This window comes from Arachis hypogaea, chromosome 15, assembly GCF_003086295.3.
Source record: "Arachis hypogaea cultivar Tifrunner chromosome 15, arahy.Tifrunner.gnm2.J5K5, whole genome shotgun sequence".
Classification (NCBI taxonomy): Eukaryota; Viridiplantae; Streptophyta; class Magnoliopsida; order Fabales; family Fabaceae; genus Arachis; species Arachis hypogaea.
The window spans coordinates 46,044,280-46,064,904 of NC_092050.1; the positions used below are offsets into that span (position 1 = coordinate 46,044,280).

A 20,625-nucleotide genomic window follows, 5' to 3' on the forward strand; every position below is an offset into this window, starting at 1 on the left:
CTCTTGAAAAAATGATGGAAAAGGAGAAATGTTATTGATAATATGAAAAATCATAAAATTGATTCTTGAAGCAAGAAAAAGCAGCGAAAAGCTTGCGGAAAAAAAAGGCGAAAAAATAAATGAAAAAGAAAGAAAAAGAAAAAGCAAGCAGAAAAAGCCAATAGCCCTTTAAACCAAAAGGCAAGGGTAATAAAAAGGATCCAAGGCTTTGAGCATCAGTGGATAGGAGGGCCCACAGGAATAAAATCCTGGCCTAAGCGGCTAAACCAAAATGTCCCTAACCATATGCTTGTGGCGTGAAGGTGTCAAGTATAAGCTTGAGACTGAGCGGTTAAAGTCGTGGTCCAAAGCAAAAAGAGTGTGCTTAAGAGCTCTGGACACCTCTAATTGGGGACTCTAGCAAAGCTGAGTCACAATCTGAAAAGGTTCACCCATTTATGTGTCTGTGGCATTTATGTATCCGGTGGTAATACTGGAAAACAATATGCTTAAGGTCACGGCCAAGACTCATAAAGTAACTGTGTTCAAGAATCAACAATACTGAACTAGGAGAATCAATAACACTATCTAAATTCTGAGTTCCTAAAGAGGCCAATCATTCTAAACTTCAAGGGATAAAGTGAGATGCCAAAACTATTCAGAGGCAAAAAGCTACTAGTCCCGCTCATCTAATTGGAGCTAAGTTTCATTGATAATTTGGAATTTATAGTATATTCTCTTCTTTTTATCCTATTTGATTTTCAGTTGCTTGGGGACAAGCAATAATTTAAGTTTGGTGTTGTGATGAGCGGATAATTTATACGCTTTTTGGCATTGTTTTTAGGTAGTTTCTAGTATGTTTTAGTTAGTTTTTATTATATTTTTATTAGTTTTTAAATAAAAATCACATTTCTGGACTTTACTATGAGTTTGTGTGTTTTTCTGTGATTTCAGGTATTTTCTGGCTAAAATTGAGGGACCTGAGCAAAAATCTTATTCAGAGGCTGAAAAAGGACTGCAGATGCTGTTGGATTCTGACCTCCCTGCACTCGAAGTGAATTTTCTGGAGCTACAGAAGCCCAATTGGCGCGCTCTCAATTGCGTTGGAAAGTCGACATCCTGGACTTTCCAGCAATATATAATAGTCCATACTTTGCCCGAGATTTGATGGCCCAAACCAGCGTTCCAAGTCAGCATAAAAATTCTGGCGTCAAAATGCCAGAACTGGCATAAAAGCTGGAGTTAAACGCCCAAGCTGGCACAAAAACTGGCGTTTAACTCCAAGAAAAGTCTCTACACATGAAAGCTTCAATGCTCAGCCCAAGCACACTACAAGTGGGCCCGGAAGTGGATTCTACAGCATTTACTCATTTCTGTAAATCCTAGGCTACTAGTTTTCTATAAATAAGACCTTTTGCTATTGTATTGAGACACCTCATGACAGCTTTACACGTTTCATATTGTATCTTTGATGGCATGAGTCTCTAAACTCCATGGTTGGGGGTGAGGAGCTCTGCTGTGTCACGATGAATTAATGCAATTACTACTGTTTTCCATTCAATCACGCTTGTTTCTATTCTAAGATATTCACTCGCACTTCAACCTGATGACCTTCAAATACTTGTATGCACATGCTAAGTTCTTCTTTAATTCCTTGTTTGTTTATGGTCATGATACTTTACTGCTTTGAACTTTACAAAACTCAAGTTGGTAGTCATAGTGGCATAGCAACATGTTACAGATCAAAATTCAGGCTATGCTTATTCATACACACATGTAAACAGAGAAGATAAAGACAATCATGCAACTTAAAGTGCTGGAAACAAATGAGAGGAAAAGGAACTTTACAACCTTGTAATTCATCTTCTCTATTGTTATCATTTTCCTCTTATTCTTTTCATTCCATTGCCAAACTCAGAATGCTTGCTCATCCTCAAGCAACAATTAGAACAATGGCTATGGGGCTAAGATGGATCATGAATGTCTTACACAATGGAAGGTTAGCAGTACATGTGTTTCAAGCAAGCAAAATTAAAGATAACAATCAAGGCACAAGAGACAGAGACATTGTGATTGCAAACATAAGAGAGTGTGCATGATACATGGCATAAAAGATAAGTGGCACACCAAACTTAGTGTGACACTTTCACTTGGAATTGATGCAAGTATCTAGTAAGGATTGGAACCAAATTTTTGCATAGCAACACTAAACTTAGAATGCAATCATATGTCAATTTATTTGAACTAAAACTAAGCAAATGAAACTGTTATATGTTAAGTACAATCACCAAGCCAAGAATCTGTCATGAATAAGGATTTCTTAGTGATGTATTAACAAAAACAGTTAATAACAGAAAGCATTGAACACAAGGAAATGACTAAAACAAAGAGAAAACTAAAATTTTCCTAACTAAAGGAAAGATAACACTGCAAAGGGCATTATGATTATGCAGACAAGTGGTGCTGCTTAATGAATTGCATAGGAAATAAGTGGTACACCAAACTTAGAATCTTAGTGTGACACTTTCATTTTTGATTTGATGCAATCATTCAGAAGGATTGAAAACAATTTGTTGCAGGGCAACATCAAACTTAGAATGTAATCATATGCCAATTTATTGAATTTAAACAAAGCAAAGAAAAGAAAAGAAATGTTACCTACGGTTGACATGTTCTTCACTTTCTTCCTCTTCTTCCAGTTTGTTAAGAGAAATGACCTCAAGGGAAAAGATGAACCAGCTAGTGTCCCCTTTCTTGGTCTCTTCTCAGCAAGCTTCCTTTTGTAAATGGCTTGATTGAGCTTGCTTGCTGGATCAGGGACAGGATTAGTGCTCTTGTTAGTTGTCTTCACTTCTTTGGATTCAAGACTTGGTTGCTGTGTGCTTATTGGAATTTTATCTTCATCCAGAGCCTTTTGAATTGGTGGCTCAATGAGCTCTTCCTTCATGTACTTCTCTGCCTCACTTGAGTGTGAATTTTCTTGACTGACTTTCTCACTTTTTTGTTCTTCCACTTTCTCTTTTGCACTCAACATTTGACTTAACAGCACTTTCATGGAGGAGGTTTCTTGTTCTTCCCAAGATTTCTTCATCTCCTCTTCATATCTTTCAATCACAGATTCAATTGTTGAGACTTTTTGGTTCAGGAAAGTTTGTGAGGGTTGTGAGTTTTCATGTTCTCTTGTCATCTCAAGTGCACTTTCATTTTCAACCACCTCATTCTTCACTGAAAATTTACTTGACACCAGGGCCTCTTCCTCTTGCTTTTCAACTTCCTCACCCATAAATTTGTCTTCATCCTCACTGTTTGATGGTTCTAAATTCCTCCTTGTTTGTTCTAAGGGCCCATTCATCTTCTTGAAGAGGATTTCTTTCCAGGATTATTTGTGTCTTTCCAAGAGTTGTCCTTGTATTTTAATGGCTTGGCATTGGCTTTCTAAGGGTTCTTTGGACCATTGAAGGTAGTCCTCAACTGCTAGTTCAAGAGATGAAGATTGAGAGAAATTTTGGTGAAATGGATGTGTTGTGGTGAAGTTGTGTTGAGAGGTGTGGAATGAGTTTTGTGAGTTGTGGGATGAATTTTGTGGTCTGTGGGATGACTTTTGTGGTTGGTGGGATGACTTGTATAGATCTTGGAAGAAACTTTGTGTTGAGACATAATCAAGTGATGAAGAACTTTCAAATGAGAAACTGGGAAGTGAGGGTGGACAATTTTGCATGACTTTATTGAGAGTATACTCTAGGGAAGATGTCTCTTGATGAATGGAGTATAGACTGTTGACATTCCCGTCCCAGCCACGATTTGTGTAACTATCATCACAGTATGAGTCACTTTGTGGCTCTGGGAGATGTTCATACTCTTTCAATTCTTGGTGATACTCCCAACCACCATTAGAATAATGACTTGAATCATTTTGTGGTAGTGGGTAGTATTCCATATGATTCTCTTGCTCATCTTTTGGTTCGGAGACATATCTTCATGAATTGGAGTGCTCATGATCTGTAATGTGTTGGTGATATTCCCAGCCATCAGTAGAAATTAGTGATGATGGGTAATATCCCATAAAATTTGTTTAATCACAAGATGAGTTGAACTCTATTTAAATTTTGTAAAACACAACACCATTGAAAATTGAAATTCATGTCACAGAGAAAGAATTTCTTAGTGAGGCAATAACTCAAACACCTGGGTTTCAATCTAAAATAGAAAACAAAAACAAAGAAAATGCTTGATCTGGACTTCTCACCCACTTAATCATTGTCGATCTATATCAATCCCCGGCAACGGCGCCAAAAACTTGATGGGTTGGAAATCAGATTCCACACCAAAACTCACCGGCAAGTGTACCGGGTCACATCAAGTAGTAAAACTCACTTAGAGTGAGGTCGATCCCACAGGGATTGATAGATCAAGCAACTTTAGTGGGTGATTAGTTTAGTCAAGCTAACATTGGTGAATTGAGTGAAATTGAAGCAACAGAATGTAAATTGCAATGAATTGTAAATTACAGAAAGTAAAGTGCACAGAAGCTTAAATTGGCAGAAGCTTAAAGAGCAAGAAAAGTAATTGGCAAAATCTTAAATGACAAGAAAGGTAAATTGCATGAAAAGTAAAGGGGGCTGGGTGCTGGAAATTAAAGAAAGTAATAGATCAGAACTCAGAACACTTACAGAAAGATTAAATTGCAGGAAAGTAAATTCAGATTTGCAGCAAGCTCAATTGTAAAGTTGCAGAATGTAAATGTGCAGAAGAGTAAATCAAGCTCAAGAAGACTTAGATCTGAAATCTCAAAGAGAAATTAACAATTTCAATGAAATAGCAAAAAGGAAAGAAATCCAAGAGCTCAATTGCTCCCTCTCGATCAAAATAGAAAGGAAATTGCAGAGGAAGAAATTGTAGCAAAAGGTTGCAGAAACTGAAATTTCATAAATCCAATATTGAAAAATAAAAGTGCAGAAAATTTAAAGTGTTTCAAGAAGAGATGCCTTCTATTCTAATTCTAATCCAACTCCTATTGCGCTCTACCAGAGCCAGTCTTTTTTCTAAAATGGAATAGATGCATTTTTATAGGCTTCACAAGATGAAATTGAAATTAAAAACAAATTATAATTAAATAAAATTCCTAATCTAATTATCTCTTGTGCCTTTGAGTGATGACAATGGGCTTTGCTTGCTTTGGATTTGAAAAGGAATGGATCCGGATGGCTTGGTTCAAGTGGCATGGGTCAAGGTTGCTAGGTTCAATTTTGGTTGGAGGCATACTCCAGTGGAGCACTCAGTTAAGTGAGCAAACGTAGCGCTCACTGGCCTTATCCCAGGCTTCGAACCAGGCTTCAATTGTAGCGCTCCGTTGGTGATTTGAACGCAGCGCTCAATGACTTTGTGTGCCTTCTAATTTTTGTCTCGTGCCAAGCCCATTTCCTTGTGCATGGTAGCGCTTAGTGAGGTAAGGAAACGGAGCGCCCCTTGCCTGGATTTGAGGCTCCCACTTTCGAGCCCTGCTGGCTCCATTTGTACTAACAATTCCTTAGGCACTAGCGCTCAGTTAAAAGAAACAACGCAGCGCTCTTTTGCCTTTGAGCATGGTCTCCAATTTCGAATCCTGGCTCTCCCATTTGGAACCAATTTCCTTATGCCAAGCTTCAATTGTATAGCGCTCAGTTGGTGAAAATAACATAGCGCTACTTGTTGCTTCCCTTGTTGAGGGCCCGAAAACGTTGCTTGTTTCAACGTAGCGCTCATTCATTAATGAACGCTTGCTATCTTTTTACTAATACAAGCTTTCATTTTAATTAACAATGCCAATGCATGATGGTATTAATTAATTAAATGCATGCATGCTTTACTTTAACGCCTTGGCATTGATTTAATAATGCATTCATTTTTACTTGGCAATAATGATTAAATGCCTCATGCATGCATGCTTTCATTGGCCGTGGCATTACTAATACTACATGCTTTCATTTAATGAATACATAAGCCAATGAATACATAATGCCAATTACTTTATATTACTTAGTAATGCATTACGTAAAGCTTGATTGGCCAATTGGCATCATTAAATGCATGCATGCTTTAATAAATGCATAACGCATTACTAAATGCCATGGCTTCATGGTCATGGGCCACGCTTTTAAAAAGCGTGGCCTAAGGTTCCAAAACGTGCTCAAACTTTAAAGTGTGCTACAAAATTCTTCTTTTCTTCTTTTGAGTTGATTTTGTGCTATTTTGCTTCTTTTTTCACTTATTTCCTACAAAATTTATAAAATCAAAAGATCAAGGAAATGTACCATTTAAGCACAAAAATACTCAACATTTAAGCATTAATCATTAATTTCTTGTATAAAAAAGTATAGAAAAAACATGACATGATGACAGTAATGATGACAGTCTTGATTATCTTGACTTTGGTGACAGTGATGATGACAGGGAGGGTGCTGAAGGGTTAGTTGATGTGAAAATCACGGAAGAGGGAAAAAAAGAGTCTATACCTAGTCAGTCCCAGGGTCAATCTTCACAACCAGCTGCACCAAATGTTGGAAAGGAAAAAATTGTAGGGGGATTTGGTGATGAGGATGAAGGTTACAACAGTGAGGATTTTCTAGATATTCCATTGAGTGATGATGAAGATGACATGGGAAAGAGGTATCCGATTCTGATGAGCGGATAATTTATATCCTTTTTGGCATTGTTTTTACATAGTTTTTAGTATGTTTTAGTTACTTTTTATTAGTTTTTATTCAAAAATCAAATTTCTGGACTTTACTATGAGTTTATGTATTTTTCTATGATTTCAGGTATTTTCTGGCTAAAATTGAGGGACCAGAGCAAAAATCTGATTCAGAGGCTGAAAAAGGAATGCAGATGCTGTTGGATTCTGACCTCCCTACACTCGAAATATATTTTCTGGAGCTAAAGAAGCCCAATTGGCGTGCTCTCAATTTTGTTAAAAAGTAGACATCCTGAGCTTTCCATCAATATATAATAGTCCATACTTTACCCGAGATTTGATGGCCCAAACTGGCGTTCAAAGTCAGCCTAAAACATCTTGGCGTAAAACGCCCAAACTGGCACCAGAATTGGAGTTAAACGCCCAAACTGGCACCAAAGCTGGCGTTTAATTCCATGAACAGCCTAAGCACGTAAAAACTTCAATGCTCAGCCCAAGCACATACCAAGTGGGCCCCGAAAGTAGATTTCTACACTATCTGCACTTAGTTACTCATTTTCTGTAAACCCTAGTAGCAAGTCTAGTATAAAAACTACTTTTAGAGATTTATTTTATATCTTTGTATCATCTTTTGGATCACTTTAGGTCTTTGGACCATCTTTGGAACTTGTATGTTCATGTATGGAGGCTGGCCTCACGGCCATGCCTAAACCTTTCACTTATGTATTTTCTACGGTGGAGTTTCTATACCCCATAGATTAAGGTGTGGAGCTCTGTTGTTCTTCATGAATTAATACAAGTACTATTGTTTTTCTATTCAATTCACGCCTACTTCTTCTCTAAGATATTCACTCGCACTTCAACCTGATGAATGTGATGACCCGTGACACTCATCATCATTATCACTTATGAACGCGTGCCTGACAACCACTTCCGTTCTATCTGCAATAGCTTGAGTGTGTATCTCTTGGCCTCCTGGTTCACGACGCATGGTTGCCTCTCCTGACAACAGACCCTTCCATTCCGTGAGATCAGAGTCTTCGTGGTATAGGCTAGAACCATTGGCAGCATTTCTGGGATCCAGAAAGTCTAAACCTTGTCTGTGGTATTCCGAGTAGGATCTGGGAAGGGATGACTGTGACGAGCTTCAAACCTGCAAATGTGGGGCACAAGTGACAGTGTGCAAAAGGACAATGGTCCTATTCCGACGCTAGCGGGAACCGACAGATGATTAGCCATGCGGTGACAGGACATATGGATTTGTTTTCATCCAAGAGGATCATACAGCTTGCCATGGAAGGAGGTAACGGATGGTTGGAAGAAGGCAGTAGGAAAGTAGAAGTTCAAAAGCAACAAAGCATCTCCAAACACTTATCTGAAATTCCCACCAATGAATTACATAAGTATTTCTATCTTATTTTATATTTTATTTATATTTTAATTATCAAAACCTCAAAAACTATTTGAATCTGCCTGACTGAGATTTACAAGGATGACCATAGCTTGCTTCAAGCTGAAAATCTCCGTGGGATCGACCCTTACTCACGTAAGGTATTACTTGGAAGACCCAATGCACTTGCTGGTTAGTTGTGCGGAGTTGTGAAAAAGAGTTGAGATTAAGATTGTGCGTACCAATTTTTTGGCGCCATTGTTAGAGATCACAATTTCGTGCACCAATTTTTTGGCGCCGTTGCCGGAGATTGTTCGAGTTTGGACAACTGACGGTTCATCTTGTTGCTCAGATTAGGTAATTTTATTTTATGTTTAAGCATTTTATTTTTATTTTTGAAAAATAATTCAAAAAAAAATTTATATTCAGAATTTTTAAGAATGAATTCTAGAGTTTCACGAGATATGTTGAATCCTGGCTGGCTGTTAAGCCATGTCTAATGCTTTTGGACCGAGGTTTCCACTTATCTTTAGAAGAGCTTCTTTGGATTTCTCATCAATTTAGTTGTTCTATGTAATGCTCCGCTGAAGATTGGCTGGCCATTTGGCTATGTCTAATCTTTTGGACCGAAGCTTTCACGTAAAGCTTGGTTGGCTATTAAGCCATGTCTAAATTTTTGGACCGAAGATTTAGACTAACATTGCATGATTCCTAGAATTTCCATTAAAAATTTTGAATCTATTTATTTTCTTTTCCAAATAATTTTCGAAAAATACAAAAAATTTAATAAAATCATAAAAGCTAAAAATATTTTGTGTTTCTTGCTTGAGTCTTGTGTCAAGTTTTAAGTTTGGTGTCAATTGCATCTTTTTAATTCTCTTAAAAATTTTTGAAAAAAAAATATTTCATGCATTATGTTCTTCATTGATCTTCAAGTTGTTCTTGATGATTATCTTTGTTTGATCTTGTGTTTTTCTTGTTTTGTGTCTTTTCTTGTTTCTCATATGCATTTTTGAATTATTAGTGTTTAAAGTTTAAAAATTTTTTAAGTTTAGTGTCTTGCATGTTTTTCTTTTCTTAAAAATTTTTAAAAATATGTTCTTGGTGTTCATCATGATCTTCAAAGTGTTCTTGGCGTTCATCTTGACATTCAAAGTGTTCTTGCATGCATTATTAGTTTTGATCTTAAATTTTTATGTTTTGCATCATTTAGTTGTTTTTCTCTCTCCTCATTAAAAATTCAAAAATCAAAAAAATATCTTTCCCTTATTTCACTCATAAATTTCAAAAATTTGAATTGATTTAGTCATAAAGTTTTAAAATTTAATTGTTTCTTATTAGTCAAGTCAAATTTTCAATTTAAAAATTCTATCTTTTCAAACTTTTTTCAAAAATCAAATCTTTTTCAATTTTTTTATTATTTTCGAAAATTTTTAAAATTGATTTTCAAAATATTTTTCTTATTTTTATTTCATAATTTTGAAATTAATGCTAACATTTAATATTTAGACTCAAAAATTTTAAGTTGTTACTTGCCTATTAAGAAAGGATCAATCTTCAAATTCTAGAATCATATCTTTTAGTTTCTTGTTAGTCAAGTAATCAACTTTAATTTCAAAAATCAAATCTTTTTAATTTCCTTTTCAAATCTTTTTCAAAATAAATTTTCAATCATATCTTTTTCAAAATTTAATTTCAAAATCTTTTTCTAACTTCTTATCTTTTCAAAATTGATTTTCAAATCTTTTTCAATTAACTACTTGACTTTTTGTTTGTTTTACTATCTCTTATCCTTTTCAAAACCACCTAACTACTTTTCTCTCTCCAATTTTCAAAAATCACTAACCACTTTTTCAAAAATCTTTTAAATTAATTAGTTTATTTAGTTTTCAAATTTTATTTTATTTCTTCTCTTTATTTTCGAATACTAACCAATAATTAAAATAAAAACAAAAATATTTTCCTTTTATTTTAATTTAAAATTCGAATTCTCTCTCTCTCTCATCTCCTTCTATTTATTTATTTATTTACTAACTCTTCTTCTTATAATTCGAACCCTCTCTCCCTCTCTGTGTTCGAATTCTTCATCTTCTCTCTTCTTCATTCTACTCTTCTATTCTTCTACTCACATAAAGGAATCTCTATACTGTAACATAGAGGATTCCTATTCTTTTCTGTTCTCTTCTTTTTCATATGAGCAGGAGCAAGGATAAGAATATTCTTGTTGAAGCTGATCCGGAACCTGAAAGGACTCTAAAGAGAAAGCTAAGAGAAGCTAAAGCACAACACTCTGGAGAGGACCTGACAGAATTTTTCAAAAAAGAAGAAGAGATGGCCGAACCCAACAACAATGGTGGAGATGCAAGGAAGATGCTTGGGGACTTTATTGCACCCTCTTCTGACTTCTGTGGAAGGAGCATCTCAGTTCCTGTAATTGGAGCAAACAACTTTGAGCTTAAGCCTCAATTAGTTTCTCTAATGCAGCAGAATTGCAAGTTCCATAGACTTCCATTGGAAGATCCTCATCAGTTTTTAGCTGAATTCTTGCAAATCTGTGACACTGTTAAGACTAGTGGGGTTAATCCTGAGGTCTACAGACTTATGCTTTTTCCCTTTGCTGTAAGAGACAGAGCTAGGACATGGTTGGACTCACAACCTAAGGATAGCCTGAACTCTTGGAAAAAGTTAGTCAATACTTTCTTGGCCAAATTCTTTCCACCTCAAAAGTTGAGCAAGCTTAGAGTGGAAGTCCAAACCTTCAGACAGAATGAAGGTGAATCCCTCTCTGAAGCTTGGGAAAGATACAAGTAATTGATCAGAAGGTGTCCTTCTGACATGTTTTCAGAATAGAGCATCATATGTATATTCTATGATGGTCTGTCTGAATTGTCCAAGATGTCATTAGACCACTCTACTGGAGGATCTCTTCATTTGAAGAAGATGCCTGCTAAAGCCCAGGAACTCATTGAAATGGTTGCAAATAATCAGTTCATGTATACTTCTGAAGGAATCCTGTGAATAATGGGACAACTCAGAAGAAAGGAGTTCTTGAGATTGATACTCTGAATGCCATACTGACTCAGAATAAAATATTGACTCAGCAAGTCAATATGATTTCTCAGAGTCTGTCTGGAATGCAAGCTGCATCAGGCAGTACTAAAGAAGCCTCCCCTGAAGGAGAAGCTTATGATCCTGAGAATCCTGGAATGGAAGAGGTGAATTACACGGGAAAATCCTATGGAAACACCTATAATCCTTCATGGAGGAATCATCCTAATCTCTCATGGAAGGATCAACAGAAGTCTCATCAAGGCTTCAATAATAATAATGGTGGGAGAACACGGTTTGGCAATAGCAAACCTTTTCCATCATCTTCTCAGCAACAGACAGAGAATTCTAAGTAGAGCCACTCTGACTAAGCAAATGTAGTCTCTGATCTATCTAAGACCACTCTCAGTTTCATGATTGAAGCAAAGTCCTCCATTACAAATTTGGAGGCACAAGTGGGTCAGCTGAGTAAAAGAGTTACTGAACTCCCTCCTAGTACTCTCCCAAGCAATACAGAAAAGAATCCAAAAAGAGAGTGCAAGGCCATAAATATACTCAATATGGCCGAACCTGTAGAGGAGGGAAAGGCAGTGATTTCCAGTGAGGAAGACCTCAATGGATGTCCACTGGCCTCCAAGGAGTTCCCTAATGAGGAACCAAAGGAATCTGAGGCTCATATAGAGACCATAGAGATTCCATTGAACTTACTGTTGCCATTCATGAGCTCTGATGAGTATTTTTCCTCTGAAGAGGATGAAGACATTGTTGAAGAGCAAGTTGCTCAGTATCTAGGAGCAATCATGAAGATGAATGCCAAGTTAATTGGTAATGAGACTTGGGAGGATGAACCCCCATTGCTCATCAATGAACTAAATGATCTGGTTCAACTGAAATTACCTCAGAAGAAATAGGATCCTGGAAAGTTCTCAATATCTTGTAACATAGGCACCATAACCTTTGAGAAGGCTCTGTGTGACCTTGGGTCAACTATAAACCTCATGTCACTCTCTGTAATGGAGAAACTAGGAATCTTTGAGGTACAAGCTGCAAGAATCTCACTAGAGATGGCAAACAATTCAAGGAAACAAGCTTATGGATTTGTAGAGGATGTCTTAGTAAATATTGAAAACTTTTACATCCCTGCTGATTTCATAATCCTAGACACTGGGAAGGAAGAAGATGAATCTATCATCCTTGGAAGACCCTTCCTAGCCACAGCAAGAGCTGTGATTGATGTGGACAGAGGAGAGTTAGTCCTTCAATTGAATGAGAACTACCTTGTGTTTCAGGCTCAATGATCTTCTTCTGTAACCATGGAGAGGAAGCATGAAAAGCTTCTCTCAATATAGAGTCAAATAGAGCCCCCACACTCAACTTCTAAGTTTGGTGTTGGGAGGCCAACATCAAGCTCTGAGTCTCTGTGAAGCTCCCTAAGAGCTTCACTATCAAGCTATTGACATTAAAGAAGTGCTTGTTGGGAGGCAACCCAATGTTATTTAATTATATTTATTTATTTTCCATTGTTATTTTATGTTTTCTTTAGGTTGATGATCATGTGAAGTCGCAAAAACAACTGAAAAATCAAAAATAGAATGAAAAACAGCATTAAAAATAGCACACCCTGGAGGACAGGCTTACTAGCATTTAAACGCCAATAAGGATAGCAGAATGGGTGTTTAACGCCCAGCCTGGTAGCATTCTGGGCGTTAAACACCAAAATGGGCAGCACTCTGGGTGTTTAATGCCAAAAAGGGCTGTCTGGCATCTAGCTGGCATTAAACGCCAGAAATAGGCATCTGGATGGCGTTTAACGCCAGAAATGGGCAGCAGAGTGGCGTTTAACGCCAGGAAAGGTAGCAGAGCTGGCGTTAAACGCCAGATTTGGCACAAAATGGGCGTTTGAACGCCAGATTGGTGCAGGGACTCAAACTCCTTGACACCTTAGGATCTGTGGACCCCACAGGATCCCCACCTACCCCACTTCTTCTTCTCTCCTCTTCACACCTTTCCATAACACTCTTCCCCAAACACTATTGACCAATCCCATCAATAACTCTTCCCCAAATACCCTTCACCTATCAAATCCTACCCTCTTCCCCACAACCTCTTCACCACTCACATCCATCCATCATTAAACCCCACCTACTTCACCATTCAAATTCAAACCATTTTCCTCCCAAACCCAACCCCACATGATCAAAATCCCTCTCTCTCGCTTACACTATAAATACCCCCTTGGCCGAACCTACACCCTCCCTCCATCTCCTCTATTTCTTCTTCTTCTACTCCTTTCTTTCCTCTTTTGCTCGAGGACGAGCAAACCTTCTAAGTTTGGTGTGGGAAAAGCTGAAGCTTTTTGTTTTTCCATAACCACTAATGGCACCTAAGGCCGAAGAAACCTCTAGAAAGAGGAAAGGGAAGACAATTGCTTCCACCTCCGAGTCATGGAAGATGGAGAGATTCATCTCAAAAGTGCATCAAGACCACTTCTATGAAGTTGTGGCCAAGAAAAAGGTGATCCCCGAGGTTCCCTTTAAGCTCAAAAAGAGTGAATATCCGGAGATCTAACATGAAGTTCGAAGAAGAGGTTGAGAAATTCTCACCAACCCAATCCAACAAGTCAGAATCTTAATGGTTCAAGAGTTCTATGCCAATACATGGATCACTAAGAACCATGACCAAAGTGTGAATCCGAGCCCAAAGAATTGGCTCACAATGATTCGGGGAAATTACTTGGATTTCAATCCGGAAAATGTGAGGTTGGCATTCAACTTGCCAATGATGCAAGGAGATCCTCACCCTTTCACTAGAAGAGTCAACTTTGATCAAAGATTGGACCAAGTCCTTAGGGACATTTGTGTGGAAGGCGCTCAATGGAAGAGAGATTCAAGAGGCAAGCCGGTTCAACTAAGAAGGCTTGACCTCAAACCAGTGGCTAGGGGATGGTTGGAGTTCATCCAAAGCTCTATAATTCCTACTAGCAACCGGTCTGAAGTTACAATAGTCTGGGCTATCATGATCCATAACATTATGATTGGAGAGGAAGTAGAAGTTCATGAGATCATATCCTTAGAACTCTACAAGGTGGCAGACAAGTCTTCCACTTTGGCAAGGTTAGCCTTCCCTCATCTCATTTGTCACCTATGCAATTCAGCTGGAATTGTCATAAAGGAAGACATCCTCATTGAAGAGGACAAGCCCATCACTAAGAAAAGGATGGAGCAAACAAGAGAGCTCACTCATGGACCTCCATCACCTTTCTTAAATGAAAAATGTTTTTAATTACAAAAGAACAAGAAGTACATGGTTTCGAATTCTATCTTGAAATTAGTTTAATTATTTTGATGTGGTGGCAATGCCTTTTGTTTTCTGAATGAATGCTTGAACAGTGCATATTTTTTTATATTGTTGTTTATGAATGTTAAAATTATTGGCTCTTGAAAGAATAATGGAAAAGGAGAAATGTTATTGATAATCTGAAAAATCATATAATTGATTCTTGAAGCAAGAAAAAGCAGTGAAACACAAAGCTTGCGAAAAAAAATAATATGCGAAAAAAAGAAAAAAAAAAGAAGAAAGAAAAAGAAAAAGCAAGCAGAAAAAGCCAATAGCCCTTTAAACCAAAAGGCAAGGGTAAAAAGGATCTAAGGCTTTGAGCATTAATGGATAGGAGGGCCCACAGGAATAAAATCCTGGCCTAAGCGGCTAAACCAAGTTGTCCCTGACCATGTTCTTGTGGCGTGAAGGTGTCAAGTGAAAAGCTTGAGACTGAGTGGTTAAAGTCGTGGTCCAAAGCAAAAAGAGTGTGCTTAAGAGCTCTGGACACCACTAATTGGGGACTCTAGCAAAGCTGAGTCACAATCTGAAAAGGTTCACCCAGTTATGTATCTGTGGCATTTATGTATCCGGTGGTAATACTAGAAAACAAAATGCTTAGGATCACGGCCAAGACTCATAAAGTAACTGTGTTCAAGAATCAACATACTGAACTAAGAGAATCAATAATACTATCTGAATTCTGAGTTCCTATAGATACCAATCATTCTGAACTTCAAAGGATAAAGTGAGATGCCAAAACTGTTCAGAAGCAAAAAGGCTACAAGTCCCGCTCATCTAATTGGAACTAAGTTCATTGATAAGTTTGGAATTCATTGTATATTATCTTCTTTTTATCCCATTTTGTTTTTAGTTGCTTGGGGACAAGCAACAATTTAAGTTTGGTGTTGTGATGAGCGGATAATTTATACCCTTTTTGGCATTGTTTTTACATAGTTTTTAGTATGTTTTAGTTACTATTTATTATATTTTTATTAGTTTTTATTCAAAAATCATATTTCTGGACTTTACTATGAGTTTATGTGTTTTTCTGTGATTTCAAGTATTTTCTGGCTGAAATTGAGGGACCTGAGCAAAAATCTGATTCAGAGGCTGAAAAAGGACTGCAGATGCTGTTGGATTCTGACCTCCCTGCACTCGAAATGGATTTTCTGGAGCTACAGAGACCCAATTTGTGCGCTATCAATTTCGTTAGAAAGTAGACATCCTGGGCTTTCCAGAAATATATAATAGTTCATACTTTGCCCGAGATTTGATGGCCCAAACTGGCATTCAAAGTCAGCCTAAAACATCTTTGCATAAAATGCCCAAACTGGCACCAGAATTCGAGTTAAACGCCCAAACTGGCACCAAAATTGGCGTTTAACTCCAGGAATAGCCTAAGCACGAAAAAGCTTCAATGCTCAGCTCAAGCACATACCAAGTGGGCCCCGGAAGTAGATTTCTACACTATCTGCACTTAGTTACTCATTTTCTGTAAACCCTAGTAGCTAGTCTAGTATAAAAACTACTTTTAGAGATTTATTTTATATTTTTGTATCATCTTTTGGATCACTATAGGTCTTTGGACCATCTTTGGAACTTGTATGTTCATGTATGGAGGCTGGCCTCACGGCCATGCCTAAACCTTTCACTTATGTATTTTCTACGGTGGAGTTTCTACACCCCATAGATTAAGGTGTGGAGCTCTGCTGTTCTTCATGAATTAATACAAGTACTATTGTTTTTCTATTCAATTCACGCCTACTTCTTCTCTAAGATATTCACTCGCACTTCAACCTGATGAATGTGATGACCCGTGACACTCATCATCATTCTCACTTATGAACGCGTGCTTGACAACCACTTCCGTTCTATCTGCAATAGTTTGAGTGTGTATCTCTTGGCCTCCTGGTTCACGACGCATGGTTGCCTCTCCTAACAATAGACCCTTCCATTCCGTGAAATCAGAGTCTTCGTGGTATAGGCTAGAACCATTGGCAGCATTTCTGAGATCCGAAAAGTCTAAACCTTATCTGTGGTATTCTGAGTAGGATCTGAGAAGGGATGACTGTGATGAGCTTCAAACCTGTGAATGTGGGGCACAAGTGACAGTGTGCAAAAGGAAAATGGTCCTATTCTGACGCTAGTGGGAACCGACAGATGATTAGCCGTGCGGTGACAGGGCATATGGATTTGTTTTCATCCGAGAGGATTATACAGCTTGCCATGGAAACAGGTAACGCATGGTTGGAAGAAGGCAGTAGGAAAGTAGAAGTTCAGAAGCAACAAAGCATCTCCAAACGCTTATCTGAAATTCTCACCAATGAATTACATAAGTATTTTTATCTTATTTTATATTTTATTTATATTTTAATTATCAAAACTTCATAACCATTTGAATCTGCCTGACTGAGATTTACAAGGATGACCATAGCTTGCTTCAAGCCGACAATCTCCGTGGGATCGACCCTTACTCACGTAAGGTATTACTTGGACGACCCAGTGCACTTGCTGGTTAGTTGTGCGGAGTTGTGAAAAAGAGTTGAGATTAAGATTGTGCGTACCAAGTTTTTGGCGCCATTGTTAGAGATAACAATTTCGTGCACCAGATTCATAGGCCCTTGAAGAACATGAGTGAATACAAGTGGGAGGTGGGAACCTTGTATGTGTCAAGAGAGGAGTTCAAAGACTGTTCCACTGCATATGCTGTCAGTAGTGGAAGGGGTCTTAGATTCTCTAAGGTGGATCTGAAGAGGGTTAAAGTGGAGTGTGTGGAGGGCTGTGAGTGGTATGCATAATGTGGAAAGATGAAGCATGAGAGAAGCTGGCAGTTGAAGAGCTGTAACAACAAGCACAACTGCTCCAGGGAGTTGAAGATTGGAATCATGCATGCAAAGTGGCTGAGTAATGTTTTTCTGAACAAAATTGCTGAGAACCCGAAGATTAAGTTAACCACACTAATAAGGAAATCATACACAAAGTGGAATGTGGAGTTGACCAAATCTAAGGCTTCCAGGGTCAGACAGTTTGCTCTGGATGAGTTGCAGGAGACATACATAGAGCAGTATAGAAGGTTGTATGACTACTGCCATGAGTTGCTGAAGACTAACCCTGGGTCATCAGTGCATTTGAAAGTCCAGAGGCCTCCTGAGTTTGCTTCTGAAAGACCAGTGCCAGGAGTAGATTTAAGACCCAGATTCGAGAGGATCTATGTGATGTTAGATGCCTGTAGGAGGAGTTTCATGGCTTGCAGGCCGATGATTGGGTTGGACGGCTATTTTCTGAAAACACCATATGGAGGCTGGCTCCTAACTGCAATGGGTTGGGACCCAAACGATCAAATCCTGCCGATAGCATACGCAGTTGTTGAAGCTGAAACGAAGGACTCATGGACATGGTTTCGCCAGCATCTATGTGATGACTTGGGAGTTGATAAGATCAAGACCTGCACCTTCATGTTTGACCAACAGAAGGTACATGTCTTTTTCTCTACCCCTTAATGTACAAGTGTTGTAGTTAGCATTGAATAATGTATACTCATCATTTGTGTATTCATAACAGGGTTTAGTGCCAACTTTTGAGGAGCTTCTGCCTGGGGTTGACCATAGATTTTGTGTTAGACATCTATATGCAAATTTCAAGAAGAGATATCCAGGGATCCAGTTGAAGATAATGATGTGGAATGCTGCCAAGGCTACTTATCTTCAAGAATGGGAAAAGAGGATGAGTGAGATACAGAAGGTGGATCAAGGAGCATACAACTATCTAATGGAGATACCGACAAAGTACTGGTGTCGTCACAGGTTTGTGTGTAGACCTAGGTGTGACAGTTTAGTTAACAATATGTGTGAAGTGTTTAATTCTGTTCTGGTTGAGGCTAGGGAGAAGCCAATAGTGACTATGCTAGAGGATATCCGGGTTTATATAATGAAATGTTGTACTGACAATAGGGATAGGATAATGCCTTACAACAGAGATGTGTTACCACGGATTAGAATTAAAGTAGAAAAACAAGTTGAACTAAATGGGAATTGGGTGAGTGTATATGCTGGACGTGATAGATATGAGGTGGTTAGCATCCAGGGGAAGGAAAAGTTTGTGGTGGATCTTAGGAATCACGAGTGCTCGTGTAGGAAGTTCCAACTGTTTGGGATTCCTTGTGCACATGCGATGACTTGTATAAGAAAAATGTGCTTCAACGTCGATACCTATGTGGCTGACTACTATAAGAAGGCTGCATACATCTCCTGCTACCAACATGTGTGTTCCCTGTTAATGGACCCAACCTCTGGGACAGAACTCAATTTGAGGATGTGTTGCCTCCCACTTATAGAAAACCTATTAGGAGACCAAAGAAGAAGAGGACACGAGCTGCTGATGAGCAATCAAATAAGACTGGGCTGTCTCGTGAAGGACAGCAACAAAAGTGTTCCTATTGTTTATGCTCTGGTCATAACAAAGTTGTCCAAAGAAGCGCAAAGTCACCCCAACTCCTACTGTAAGACTATCTCATTCATAATTTGTTGTTGTGCTTACTTGTGTCTTCATCGTTTTGGTCATTCAATTATTTGCTGCTCTGTTTTGTGCGCAGGTTAACAATGCTGCTAATTCTACTTCAAAGGGGAGGTCACGGAGAGGGGTCAGAAAAAGTATCAGACTCTCTGCCAAGACAGCTTCTAGTAAGGCTACTGAGAGTGAAAATAGGAAGCAAAAGGGAAACAACAACAAACCATCCTCACACCCAAAGAGAAAGTCAGCTGCCAGCTCCCAGCAATCATAAGCTTCTTCGAAAAGGGCTAAAGTGGATCATTCACAAACTGCTTCTACACCAGCCCCAACAACTCCAAGGGTTCTGCCAAGCCCAGTGAAGAGGGTCACCCAGTCCCAGCTTAGGTTCATGGCCAGGACTCCACCAAGAGCATGGAAGAATGTGGAGTGATTTACTGTCACTTGTGAATTTCTATGACTTGTGATGCCTTTTGTATTTTGCATTTTGTATCATGTTACAAACTATGGTTGTTTGTTTCACTTTTTGTATCTGGAGGTGCTGCTACTTCAAAAATAATGTTTAGCATCTAGGTTGATTTATATTTCCAGTTGTTTGACATCTACATGACATCTATGTTGGTTAAGTTCTGAACTATTGCCTATATAGGCCTAATGTTAAGGTTAATCCTTTATGTTATTGCTGGGTTACTGTCTCATTTAATCATATCAGCAGATAGTTACTTCAATAATGTTGCATGACAATGTAAATTGAACACATAAAATTGGGTAACAATAAAGTTTTATTCAAAATCATGTAATCAACAACTTACATTTGATCCAACCCAATCCCTACAGCCACACCCCAAAATACATACAACATATTGCCAAGACATTACACTAGCAACTATGTTCTGCAGCCTTATTGCAGAAAAAACCTCCCATTTCTTGTCAATGACAATTTTTCACACAATAAAATCATAGCATATGTCCATCCAACCAGAGCAACTGCTACTGCCATTGTCAACATCCTCTCAACTGTTGTCACTTTATCCTTCAAGCCTGTGATTTTTCTTTTCAATCGAGCAACTTCTGGCTCCTTTTCTGACTCCGCCCACACAAAGTACCCACACTCTTCTCCAATCTAGGCCAAACCAAAACAAAATTCCAATCAGATAATCAAACAACATTCACCCCCATCAATTACATTTTCTACTTACCCCATAGTTAACACAGCCCCAGAACCTCCGTCCAGGATTCTCTGCCGTTGATGAAGTCGCAAGCACTGGCCTCTCCCCACAATAACAAGTTGTTCTCCATCGCCTCCCTTGGCTGCTGTTTCGACCCGAAGCACTGCTACTACGCGCCACCTGGGAGCCCTGCGAAGCCATGGAGTCACCCACGACTGCAACAGAGACGGCGATGGTGAGAAGAAGAAGCTCAAGAGGGGCATTCTCAAATTAGGGTTCACCCTTTTAAATTAGTATTTCCTTTTTTTAATTTCTCAGTAACAGTCACAAAGAAAAACGTTTGCCACAGTGGACAAAGTTAGCCACGTAGGCAGCTCCGTTAGTGTTCCATCAGTGGAGTTAACGGGAGGATCACATTGAATCAATTTTGGAACGTTGGGGACTTAAATAGGATGAATGAAATGTTAGGGACAATTATAGGACTTACCCCAAACGTTGGGGACAAAAATAATACTTTACTCATATGATTAATTGAAATATTAAGT

The 20,625-nt window shown here is 38.4% G+C and overlaps 1 protein-coding gene across 1 annotated transcript; it reads left to right on the forward strand.

Moving 5' to 3' along the window:
- The first annotated feature begins 17,212 nt into the window (after positions 1–17,212).
- On the forward strand, positions 17,213–19,185 carry LOC140179211 (uncharacterized). Its single transcript, XM_072217874.1, has 3 exons — positions 17,213–17,878; positions 17,967–18,854; positions 18,997–19,185. Exons 1-3 carry the CDS (start codon positions 17,213–17,215, stop codon positions 19,183–19,185), a joined length of 1,743 nt encoding a protein of 580 aa, XP_072073975.1.
- Positions 19,186–20,625: the final 1,440 nt, after the last annotated feature.